The sequence below is a fragment of the Thunnus maccoyii genome, chromosome 5, assembly GCF_910596095.1.
Source record: "Thunnus maccoyii chromosome 5, fThuMac1.1, whole genome shotgun sequence".
In the NCBI taxonomy this organism is placed as follows: domain Eukaryota; kingdom Metazoa; phylum Chordata; class Actinopteri; order Scombriformes; family Scombridae; genus Thunnus; species Thunnus maccoyii.
The window spans coordinates 15,022,942-15,036,628 of NC_056537.1; the positions used below are offsets into that span (position 1 = coordinate 15,022,942).

A 13,687-nucleotide genomic window follows, 5' to 3' on the forward strand; every position below is an offset into this window, starting at 1 on the left:
ATGTGTGTTTTATTTTTTCTTATCTTGTTCAGGATCTTGCACAACTCTATTACAGTTTAATACAAATCAACAGTGTTGTCATTAAAATATCTTTTCATCAACCACAAAACACAAAGTGTTTGAGCTGGGTGGGCTTCCACACGCGCTGTGTTCTCTGAAGAGAAACTTTACCTGTTGGCAGGATAAACACTCACTGTGTACTGGGTGTGTCTGCTGCACACTGTGCCAGAAATACAAGTCAGTTGACTTTTTAATGTATTCCACTGTTCTGCAGACTGTGCTGATCTAGCATCGAGGTGTTGATATCAGACTGCCCCCCTGTGGTGATACAAGGCAAATACTGTAAGTGAACCACCAAGCTGTGAGCTGTGATTGTTGTTGTGATTGGGTGGCTTACTGTAAACTGAAAGGCTGATACAGTACACATATCAAAGACAAACACTGAGCCCAGCCCTACATTCAAACAAAACTCCCAGTGAACATTTTAATTGCAGATTTGGATTTTTATGATGGATGATTTGGACTTGGATCCCTGCCTCAAACTGTGCAAAGTTTCAAAGTTTGTACACTTTACTCCTTAACACCAACTGTGTATTGCAGTGGTTCCCAATGTGGGGGTCAGGACCCCTACAAGGAGTCACAAAATGAATCTAGTGAGTCATGAACTGATTTCCCAGGTGGGAAATAAGAAAATTAAATTCTGGTGCACAAAATATTTTTATTTTTCTCTGTTGTGTGCTTGTTTTTGCAAAATACAGTCATTTTACCTCTTCAGGCCTCTAAGAATTGGTCAAATGAAATAATCTGAGAAGTGAATATCCCTCTTTGAATTGACTACTCATAATTTATAGACATGCCACTTATGAAAAAGGGTTGCATGTGGCTAACAATAAGCACACTGAGGAAGGGCTTGGCCCGAAATGTATGTGCATTAAATAATATTTCTGCGAGTGTGCAGAACTTTTAGTTTGTCTTATGTATTGCTTTAGAAGTCGTAGCACCTGTGCATTTCATAGAAGAAGAAGAGAGTTGAGTGCATATCTCCATATTTAAGGGCGAAATTGCTTCATCTTAAGGGGCCACAAGCTAAAAAAAAGTTGATCACGGCGGTGGAGTGTGTGCTCCACCAAAAACGTACAAGACAGATGACATAGTTTATTATCATTATTAAAACAGGTTGAGTAAGAAGACTGTTTTTATCATTATTAAAGGAGATGAGTTTCACAGGTTAATATAGGTCATAAGGCAGCATGAAGATGGTTCATTAGACACAAAGACACACAGCTGACTAAAAACACATAAGTCGACTACTTTCTGATAATAAGACAATAAGACAGTACGTTACCCTGGACCACTGAATCCCTGCTGCTTAAATTATATAACACTGGCACACTGCAGGGAGACACATCACAAACAAACAGGGAATACATGGACTCTCTTAAGTGTTATTAACATATGATAAGTATATATACAATTTATACATCCATGAAAATGGCATTAAGTTCAACGACTTCAGAGAAATAATTCACAACATACTGTAGCTATAAAGGATTCATATAAAGTTCTATGATAAATACAGAAAATCTGCCTGATAGAAACTAAATCATAGTGTAAGAAACATGAGTGGTGATAGATTAGCAACATTAAAGGCTAATTGCATTTTCTAGTCTAAAATAAAAGGAGAGATATCCATCTTGCTGTGTTCTAACCATAAGAAAGAGGTACTACTGCAGAAGCACAAAATAAAATAATGCCATCATAGGCTGATGTGGACCATTGTTTTCCATTAGCTGGACTCTTAGTACACTGGGCTGTTGCGGATCCCACAGCAGAGCACCATGGTGAAGATCATCTCGAAGATCTAAATGGGAAAAAGGACACAACAGTTCAGGTATCTGTGTTGTTATCAGAGGTGACAAAAGCAGGAGTTGAAGGGACATGTTGGCCATGCTGCGTAAAATATCCATCTGCATTTCCCACAGGCCCTCCCCTTCATTCTGACACTCACCATGATGACAGCAACCACCAAAGCAGCCAGACCAATCAGGTAGAGCTTCTCTGAGAACAGCTCGATCAGTTTATCATGACAGCTCTGGGAGGAGACAGAGGGAGAGTAAAGACGTCAGTCATGCCAACATGATGAATGAGAAATATTTAATCCTCTACACTGTACACACACTCTAATGGATTACATGTAATGGAGAGCTGCGTCAGCTGTCAAAACAAGGTGCTGAGTATCTGGCTCTGACTGCACAATTCTGAATAATTAATTACATCAGCAACATAATTCTTACTAAAATCAATCAGTGATGCAGTCATTCATCAGAAATGAAGTTTGTTTTTTGTAATCCACTTTCTCTTTTCTGAGCAGAAAAGTCTGACTCAGAATGACTCAGTCTAACTACAACTTCACATCTGGGTGTATCTCTACTAACAAGTATTGTCTTCTAAGCCAGGTACAGCCCTACATAGTTTATTCCTCTGTGTCACAGACCCTCATTGTTGTCCAGAAACAACATAAAAAACACATCAATGAGCCACACTGTGGGTTACTCAATCCCACATTCACCATCCTGCTGCTGTAAATGCTCACTAGAGCATCAAATGTGTATTAATATGCTGCTGAAAATAATCCCAGAGAAAAGCAACATTTACTCCTGTTTGAGTAATGTTTGCTAAATACTGCAGTTTCCAGCTGTTTTAGGTCTCCAGTAGAAACAAATGGGCTTCCCATGAACAGGGTAGAAAACTCCAAAGTATCAAACACATTATTGGTTTTGGTCTTTTTTCGGTATTTGTTGATGGCAAGAAAAATATAGATTCAATTACAATTTAATTGAATCTATATTTTTTAATGGATGGTCAATAAAGCCAATAAAACATTTCTACCAACATTGTAGCCTAAAACTAAGTATTTACAATTATTTTTTCTAAGAACTTACCTGAGGTTTCAGCAAATCTTCTGGAGACTTTTGAGGACACAAGGCACTGACGACTTGTTGGAAGAGAACTGTGTCATCTCCTTTACCACAGCAGTCGAGCTGAAGAGAAGAAACAAGAGGTCACTCTCTCAACAAACGCATTATCAAAATATACAGTTTATTACATCCCTTAAATACATTTAAAAACCAGAGATGTTTACTTATACCATAAGATTTTCCAATATGACGTACCGTAGTGTGGAAAGCATGCAGCACTGCGATGGCAGAGTCTTTACTGGGAGTCCCTGACACGTCCACAGCCTTGATGTACGCAGAGTCGTAGAAGTTGATCAGCTCTTTGGAGATCTGTGGACAGTTGAGAGTCATGACAACAAACAGAACGGGTTGGAGGTGCAGGTGGAAAATCAATGCAAACATCAAACATTTAGTGCTGCAGTGAAACATCCACTTGGTTTATGTATGTGTGTGTGTGTGTGTGTGTGGCAATGCTTACTGTGTCTCTGTTCATGAAACCCCAGATGGCTGCGGCTACTTCACAGGCAAAGAGGATCACCAAAAAGAAAAAGAACTACACAAAGAAAGCAGGGTAAACTATATGAACCTCAGAGTGATAGATTTAATAAATGAATCAATTTAAATAGAAAAATAATTCCTGCAAGATAAAACTCACAGGGCAGGAACAAAAAAGTAAAAAAAAAAGAGACACTCACTGTCCCCAACAGGCACTGAGACTCCTGAATGGCTCCGTAACAACCGAGGAAGCCAACAAGCATCATCACAGCTCCAACAGCTATCAGTATGTACACACCTATAAACACAGAGACGACATGAGATGATACACGTGGTCATCATCAGCACCACTAGAGGGCGGCAGTGACAGAGCAGTGTGTGTGTGTCTGCTGCCCATTCATTGATCCACACATTGTTTGGTAATGAACTTCCTGCATGTTTCTCTTGCTTTCCCTGTAAGGTGACATGACATTATTGACATCCTGGAGATAAACAGCTCCCAGATCCTGTTAGAGAGGGGAGGAGTTGACGCCGTTCAGCTGCCAGGCCAGGAAATGCCTTCAAGACACCCCCAACCCCCCACAAACCCTTCTCTGCGCTGACCCCTGACCCCAACCATTATCCTTCCGCAGGAAACAGAGGGACCATGTGAACACAGAGTCACCAACATACACACACACACACACACACACACACACACACACACACACACACACAGTAGTGTTTCCGTCACTTCAGAGGATGTTATATTAACTTACATTCATTTCCTGGAGACTTATCCTAACCTTAACCCTAACCACCACATGCCTAACCCTAACCCTAACCCTAAATGTGCCTTAACCTTAAACCAAGTCTTCACCCTAAAATTAATGATTTACGTTAAAAGGACTTGCTTTTTGTCCCCAAAACGGTGGCGAGTCCCCACAACATGAATGTGTAAACAGATTTACATCAATACAACATGAGGAATACCTGGACCACACACATTCACACACACCTATGTGTAATTAAACTGATATAGAGATGAGCCTAAAACCATTTATAGTGAGAGTTCAAGTAATGTATTAACCTTAAAAAAAATTTTTTTTGGCCATTATCCAATGGTTATGACAAAAATACACTATTTACACTACTTTTAATGGCAATCACAAATGTGCAACAGGCACCAGAGCAGGTATCGTGTTGCAGGAAAAAGTCGATGAATAGCAATAACGCTCCATTTACAGCAGAGGTCTGGGTTATGTTTTATGCAGCTCAAAGCAAATGCTTTGCACACAGAATGAAAATGCAAAACAAACAAACAAAAAAAACTGTTGTGCTAGTTTTTATGGTGAGTTTGATTTAGAGTACATGCCAGCTCTTGGTAACATGAAAGCATTAATTAATAGATTATAAAGGGTATTGTAACATCAGCTGTAAGCTGTTCTAAATGCATTTGTCACTGATATGAAACAATTAAAAGTTGCTGAGAATTTTTTTTTAAAGATCTTTTAAAAATCCAATAACACACAGTTTTAATTATTGTATTATTAGTGGTGGAAAAAGATACTTTAACAGATATTTTACTTAAACAAAAACAGCAATAACATATTATAAAAGTAAAAAGTAAAAGTACATAAGTATCATTAGCAAAATGCAGGATAGCCCTTTTCATAATATTATATAATCATATGTGTTATTTTATTATTGGTTTTACTGATGTGTAACAATGTATAAATAGTATTTTAATGGTGCTGTTAGTCAATGTGAAGCCAAACTTTATATAAACTACTTTTTATACTATTTGGTAGTTAAATCTGAAAGAATGCTTCATATTTTATTAGCTTAGCATTGATTTTGTATGTAAATCTCTATCTGCAACATAACTAGTAACTTGAATTGTCAAATAAATATAGTGGAGTAAAAAGTGCAGTATTTCCCTCTTAAATGTAGAATGTGGCATAAAAGGTAAAACAAAGTTGTTGTTTTTTTTAAAAGTACAGTACAACATTAAAACTGTACGTGAGTGCAGCAGTAAATGTACTTATTTACATCCCACCACTATTGGTTAAATTTGATAATTCATTCTCACAAATCATACTGGAAATCTGTAGAGCATATAACACTTTTTATTTTCAGTCAAACTTTATTTAACCAGGATGGTCTCTTGAGTTCAAGAATCTCTTTTTGGAGAGAGTCCTGGCAAAAATGGAAGCAATTATGTTACACGAACCAACAGAGAAACAAGAATTCACAGATGGCAGAGGGAGGACAGGGAGAAAGACTCAAACTTAAAACACAAATGTTTTGTGCTACAGTATTGTGAGAGTAAATGAGAGGAAATTACAAGTAAGTCAAACAATTTTCAGCAACTGACAAAAGACACTCACCTCTAGGTCCATTTAACTGTTCTGACGCTTTTTATTAGGGCTGCAACTAGTAATTATTTTCATTGTCAGGGTTATCATTGTTTTGTCTGACTCACATTCAGAGGAAAGCAACAATTCATCACTAATGTTTGTGAAGAATTTGTCTAAAATAGTAGCCGATTACTTTTCTGTTATTCAACTAATTGTTCCAGCTCTACTTTTGATCATATCACATGATCTTCATCAGCAGATAGAGTTTACACAGTTGTTATGGGAATCGTTGATGCTCAAATTCCCACTTTTCTGTCTGAGGCCTTCTCAACTTTCTGGATCTCCTGCTGATGAAGAAGATCATGTGGTCTGATTGAAAGTTTCAAATAGAACCGAACAGCCACAAAATGGCCCTTTTTATGCTGACCTTGTTTTGTGGAGGTCAAGACTGAACTTTAAAACTTTCAGTAAAGTTGTTTTATTGTGCGTATAAGGAAACCGACATACAAATTCATGTGATCGTTCCTTTTTTTGTTTGGTTTTTGTTTTGTTTTAATCAGCGCCATTACAGGAAAGGTTGGTGCAGTTGAGGTTAGAGGTTGGGTGGCTCTGCTCCAACAGGAATTAGTAAACATGATTAAGCTGCATAAATAAAACCTGCCTGCGGGAGATAAAGTTCCAGTTTGTTTGAGAATAATCAAATGACTTCCATTTATCCCCCACACCTCAGCAGTTCCTCGGCAACCTTTGCCCTTTACCTCTAACAGCAGTCAAACTATAACGCTCAACTGTAACACTAAAACCCATTGAAAAGAAGAATCCTTTTAACCAGACTGTGTGGGAGCAGCCTGTTTCTGGCTTTTCTATTCTTACACACACATGAACGAAACACACACAAGCCTCTAATGTAGCCTGGCAGAGCTGTCTAAAAGGGACAGGCAGACCCAGTAAGAGACTCTGACACTGTTGTGTTTGCAGACCTCGAACACCTCACACTGTACCTCAAATATTACACACAACCTTTCCCTGTATTTCCATCTAAACTCTCTCTATCTCAACCCAACACCCCCCTCTTTTACCCCCCAACCCCAAAACCCCTCTTTCAGGACTTGATGTTTTTGTTGTAGCGAGAAACGGCTACCAGGGCCAGTAACCCGGCAATGCGGCAAAGCAGGCATTATTTCCACTGCCTGCCATTACTATGACAACACCCTTTGAGGTTTGAAGGCTATTGAGATTCTAAGGGAGACAGGCAATTTTATACCACCGGGGAAGTTCATTTATTTCTTGTCTCCAAGTGTAATCTCAAGAGGGGGAAGAAAGGGAGGCGAACACCAGCTAAAAGCCCCACTTGGACTTCTCCCTTCTTTTTTCATCCACCATTGCTGTGAAGACATGTCCACACTGTCGGGGCTTGACACCTAAAAACTGAGATGAGGCCAATCATACTGTGTGTCAGTGGACACGTGATGAGATGAAACATTAAAAAGGGTCCATATATAAACCTTTCCCTCTGTCATCTTGTTAACAGAAATATGTTGGAGCAAAGGGGAGAGAGCAGATTATATCTTTAACTGTCCTACTGCAGTGAATATTAGCAGTACTGAGTTTAAGTTACACAATTTGTTTGTGGCCTACCTTACACAAGCATCAATATGAGTCAATATGAGGATAGTTAAAGTGTTAAAGTGTAAATGTTTTACAGAGACAGTTCAACATTTTGAGAGACATGCTGATTCACCAAAAGATGAGAAGATTGACATCACTGTCTGTCCGACAAATATGAAGCCTGGAGGCAGGAAGCAGTTAGCTTAGCCTCACATAAAGATTACAACACACGGGGGAACAGTTGGGAAGTGGTCTCCTCAATATAAGTGAAAATAGAAACTCAGGACTCTCCCAGATAATGTAATGATCCTACAGGCTTATATTGTGACCACCAATTTACATTATTTCAACTTCGTTTCTGAAAAATAACATTTTGCCTATGGTTTTGGCATTGCGGACGGCCAAGAATACTACAATAGCCATGAGCCTTGGCTGCTGATGCTATGGAGAAGAAGCAAAGTGCATAAATAAGAGTATTCAAAACGCTTCATGGCTGAAGTTGTAAACAATAGCCATAGTTGCTGAATTCACTCAGAAGTGATGCAGAAAATAAAAGTAAACTGATTGACTCTGTAGATTGTACATCAAATTGTGAATAACGTAATGTTGTTTACGGGAAAAAAGTTTCAGAACCAGGGGTGCTCGGAATACCTCCTCCCACTTCGCAATTCTATGATATCCGCCTTCCAGTACCTCTAAAGCTCACTAATTAACACGTTATATCGTGTCTATCTAATCATCTTGTGGCTCCAGCTTGATCTTTAACAGAAAAATATGAGAGTGGTATCAACCTTCTCATCTAACTCTCGGAAAGAAAACTAATATGCAAATTTTTCAAAGTTTTGAACCATTCCATTAAATGTCTGTTGAAGAGTAAAAATCATTTGAAGTGTTAGTTGGCATGCAGAGACTGAACGCAGCTGCATTATCAGATGAAGAGTACGAGAAAGAAGCATTTTAATTTTAAGCTGAAGTGCAGCAAAGAAAGCACTTAGGATGGAAGCTGAAATACCAGATGTAGTTCAAGTGTTTGCAGCTGAAGTTACGGTTGGTATGTAAGCACTGGCAACAGTTGAAATGCACAAATGTAAGAGCCAAAAGAAGTTGAATTTTAATATAAATAAATAAAAAAATTATATTCTAAACTCTCATTTACACACACAGTGAGAGAGGTGGAAGCCACAGTGTGAGTCTTTGGTTTGAACTTAAATAAATAACTTTATTACTGAAAAAAATACAGCAAATATGGTTGAAATGACTAAGAGTTTAAATCCCAGCAGATCTTTGTTTATTGACATTTTCATGCAGGAGAAATTTCCTGTTTAGACAAAGCGAATAAAGTATCAACAGAGCAGGTTTCAGTAACTGTGAGGCGTTCCTCTTGCAATACTCCTGCAATTTCATATATCAACATTCATTTCGCCTTCCTTACAGCCTGCTTTCCTACATTGTAAGCTTCTCATTTCGTTCTTTTAGTTATGAAATAATGCAGAAAAGCTTTTTAGGCCGAGACTCTGCATTATACATACGGTGTAAAGCAACTGAAACATCTTGTCATGTTGTGTAACAAAATCTGTCACACTCTTATAGTACACGAGGCTGTAGCACCAGCCAGACCAGACTACTGGCTGCTGCCACCAATAATGATTTCAGGCACTGGTTATGGGGTAGGAGAATATGTATTTTCAGCCTTACATAAATACCACTTTGGTGTGCCAGCATGCTAAAAACATCCACTCCAAACTCTAATTTGAGGGGTAATGTCCAGATGTACAAGGTAATTTGAATTATGCAAGGGCGTATGTTCAAGGGAGGGGAAAAAAAAGAAACAATCCTTTGATCTCGCTTGGGTGGGCCTCTCTTGCCGCCCTGCCTTTAAAATCACGAGTGTGCCTTTTCTCTATAAAAAGCATGGGCTTGACTTCGCTCCGTATACTTACTGAGGGGTAAGTATGGGAGAGCAGCAGCAGCCCAAATGTAAATTAATGGGCTCACTGGAGTTCACCACCACAACAAACCCAGACGATGGACCTTTGAAATGTTAAAATCATATCATGTATTGTAGGTTTTAGGGCCAGCTTGTAGATTGCTGAGGGCAGTGAACGAAACATAATGGGGATTTGTGCCTTTAGTTCAGGCACATATTCCTGATCCTGTGGTTTGGTTGAACCTGCAGGACTTTTACAAAGATATACAAAGAAAACGCTGCTCTGCATTACTCCTGAAATACTTCAAAGTATGAGCAACAGAAGGAACATGATGGCTTTATTTGTGCTCCATGCTCACAGACCGTTTTCTACAGTGCCCACATATGTCTCAACATCTGTCTCAAACATCTGGCCTCTCTCTTGACAGAGTTTTGAGGCTGCGGCTTTTTCAGGAAGACAGGACTTTGGGTGTTCAGATAAATATGTACATATATCTAAGGTAGATAACATTACCTATGCTGTCATCAATATCAGAATGACAGCTGAGTAAAAACATGTAGGTTCAGATGCTGGCTGTTTCATTCTTAAGTCATGCTGTGGATTGACGCAGGTCCTGTTTCCTGGTCTTTTCTGAGAGGTCAGTGCTCTGTCTATTTCTGTACATACTACATACTGGCATGGTCCCAGCTGAGTGTGAAACACAGGTTTTTCTGTGAATTAGTTCACTTTGTCTGTTAACAGTGACTTTCCTATCATGTGTAGAACAAGGTATGAGGACAGAAACACTGAATAACTAGTCCTAACAAGGAGGAAATAGGTGGGACAAAAGATGATGACTGAGCAACTTATAGGGGTGGATCACAAACACATCCGTACAACATAGAGCAATTTAATAAAGTAGGCCTGCAATAAACACTACTTTTGTGGAGACTGTAATGCTAAATCTAACTTTGTTGACACACATTTATGGTAATTTTTGAATGCGTAGTATGTTGCATTATCATAGTTGATTGTATTATCTTGTAAAATGTGACTGTTATGCTCAAATCGAGGCAAAACCAAGTGCGGTGTATTAACAGCTGTCCCAAACTTCAAAGAATTAAATGATATGATGACAAAATTTAAACTAAAACGACTGATGAAGCCACAAAGCTGAAGCACAATTTTATTAACCTGCACAATTATCAATGACAAACTAATAATACAGATATAACGTAGTTCTGTGTGGGGAAACACTTGTTCTATAAATGAAACAGTGGTATGATAGTGAAGCTCTACTGTTGATGGTGGATACTCACTGATATAAAAGGTGCCCGGTGCCTGGTGGCCTTCAAACTGAAGTACGAGGAGGCTGCTGGTTTGACTATCATGGCGGAGCCACAGGGCCACTCCTAAGATCACACCTCCGGCCAACTGTCGCAGAGAGAAAAAAGGTTTTAATTATTCTCTGTCATGTTTCTTTACGTTGATGAAATCTTGTCATAGATCAGAACCATTAGAAATGTCTGAAATAAAAGACAGATGTTAGCATAAATATTAAAACAAACTTGTAGTTATCAATTATTCAGACTTTATAAAAAGACCCATCAAGGTTTTTTTTATATGACCACATAAGAGAGTGTCGTGACATCTGAGATGGCACGAAGCTCTACTCTCCTATGATCACATCAAGTAAAGTCAAATCAAGTTTATTTATATACTGTAGCACATTTCATACGACAGGCATAGACTCAATGTACTTCAAGATAAAAAGCAAAAAAAAGATCATACATGACAAAAACATATAAGATAAGAAGCTATAACAATAAAACAGGAATAAGATAAGAAAGTTATTATTATTATTAAAAGGGAATAATAATACTGATTCTAAGATTAAAGTTTTACCTGTGAACCACATACTTTAAACCTAACTAAACGCTTGCAAAAATAGATGTTTTTAGTCTGCTTTTAAAAGAAGACACTGTTGTAGTTCATGTGGTAGAGGATTCCAGAGAGTAGGACCATAATAACTGAAGGCACCATAAGCAGATGTAGGATTTATTCTAGGTATAGTGAAGAGACCTTTGCTTGATGATCTAAGGGATCTGTCCAGTGTGACTCAGTGAGCATGTCAAGGAACTAAGCCATTCAAAGATTTCAAAACAATAAGAAGTATTTTAAAATCAATTCTTTGTTTTACTGGGAGCCAGTAAAGAGAAGTTAAAATAGGCTACAGCATTCTGAATGAGCTTTGTCAGTCCGGCAAAAAGTGCATTACAGTGATCTAGTCTATTAGAAATAAATGCATGAATCAGCTTTTCAGAGTCTAACTGTGACAGGAAGCATCTAACTTTAGATATATTTCTGAAATGATAAAAGGCAGTCTTGGAGATATTAGATATGTGCTTTTGGAAGTTAAGATCAGCATCCAAAATCGTACCCAAGTTTTTGGCGTGCTCACAAGGTTTTACCGACTGTGGAATTAACAACAGTGAATCTGGTGCCTCAAAGCCTTGGGACCACCTAAAAGACTTTCTGTTTTGTCCTCATTTTGCTGTAAAAAATCAGTGTCGGAACCTTTCTGCTAATGTTTCTCCCTCTGTGTGTTCAGCTCCGCCGTCAGGCAGTGAACTCTCCAATGTCCTTTAAGAGAAGTGATGAAAGGAAATCCTGACACCTCAGTGACCTTTGGGCACAGACAGCGCCCTCACAACACTGTTTAAGGCCAGCTCAAGAACTTTGTTATTCAACTGTAGTTGAACAACAAATTGTTTTTATCAGATCTAGTGCAGTCTATTGTTCCTGTGCTGATATTTTTTTTCTTTTTCTTTATGCCATTGTTTATAATAAGATATCTGCACATTTAGTGCCATAACCGCTCTCCATTGTTCTACAAGAAACAGGAAACTAAATCCTCGACATGAAAAATAGCAAAACGAGGAAGAGACAACTCAGAGTTTTCACAACAGGCAAACCCAACAGAGGAAACACTCAATCAAGTGCGGTGTGTCCAGGATATGGTGACTTTGTGCTTTCCTAAAAAAAGACAACTGTTCTGTTGAGACAAACCAAATGGAAGTTCACAAACAAGCGATCAGTTCTGACTGTGCAAGGCCAAGGAGTGAACCCATGACGTGGATGACACATCTGTAGGAAGTCTGATGTGATGTAATGAAGTGTAAAAGGCAGACAGCTGTGTGAAGCTACACTGGCAAATACCTTATTTCACAAACAACTTTTCAGAAAACAAGCTTTGCATGAGTAGCGTTTGCTTTGCATAATGAATGTACAATAACTCAAAAAGGCATCACCAGTTTATATGTTTCCTGAGCTCTTTAAAAGTTCAAAGGCACCAAATGCTGCAGTCTGGTGACCAGGTAGGAACAAAGGAAATGTCAGAGAGAAAACAGCTCTCCCCTCCCCCAGAAACTCTGCTAGCTCTGTTCAATCTCTCTTTTAAGTGTGTTTAATCTGGGGAGAACCAGTCTCCCTGAAACGGCAAGAAATCATCCATCACTAATGTTTTTTTTCAGTATTTCCCCCTTAACGGTCCCAGAAATCAGACCTTTCTGTTCATGATTAATATGAACAGGAGTGAATTCAATAAAATAAAGCAGAGTTTGATGTGAGACATGCTGAAGAGAGAATGCAGAATTATCCTGGTGAGAAGACAGAGGAGACAGGAGTCCACCCAGCCTGAAGTGCTCCCCTCTCCTTCTCTTCCAGCCACCTTGAACTGGTGCTCAGTCATGCAGAAAATAATTGTTGGTGAAGGGTAAGAGCACTTCAGCTCTGCCTGCCATGGCCAAGGTTTTGTGTGCTGTGCCTCCTTTATTGATGCTGCCCCCCTTTAAAAGACTGAGCAACTTAATTAACACTGCAGGGCGGGAAACTCAGTGCATCTACTCCCGGCTTGATCATTCATGAATTATGCTTGTATAAGCCCTGAGCGACACAGATGTGTAAATCTGCAGCTGTTAGGCCGCTCAAACAAACACAAAGCAGGCGAAAGTTTGCCACTAAAACATTCAAAGGCGTGCAAATCCAAAAATCAACTTAAGAGTAAAATGTGTTCAACTCACCCAGAAAATAAAATTAAAGAAGAATAACATATATTTAATGCATTGCGTGCAGCCTGTCACCGCCATGTTGCCAGTTTGTTATCAGCTCGTCCTTTTACCCAAATCAAACTATTTATGAGGCAAGTCTACGGTCCGGGGTATCACACAGTCTCTGCCAGAGGGTTGAGTTTATTCAGTCGGTTGGGGTATAAACGCTTCTATGCTGCAAACTCCTCCTTTATAATCAGGAGTGAAAACCGAGACGGGGAACTGCCCACCAGGAGGAGAAGGCTGTGGGAACAACATGCTCCCCGTCTGAC

At 39.0% G+C, this 13,687-nt stretch overlaps 1 protein-coding gene across 1 annotated transcript; it reads right to left on the minus strand.

Moving 5' to 3' along the window:
* Positions 1 to 1,135: 1,135 nt before the first annotated feature.
* LOC121897227 (CD81 antigen-like) lies at positions 1,136 to 13,687 on the minus strand. The gene is made up of 8 exons (XM_042411620.1): positions 13,389 to 13,687; positions 10,626 to 10,740; positions 3,653 to 3,750; positions 3,436 to 3,510; positions 3,174 to 3,287; positions 2,943 to 3,041; positions 2,009 to 2,092; positions 1,136 to 1,861 (listed from the first exon to the last, which is right to left on the minus strand). Exons 1-8 carry the CDS (start codon positions 13,452 to 13,454, stop codon positions 1,799 to 1,801), a joined length of 714 nt encoding a protein of 237 aa, XP_042267554.1. The 5' UTR covers positions 13,455 to 13,687; the 3' UTR covers positions 1,136 to 1,798.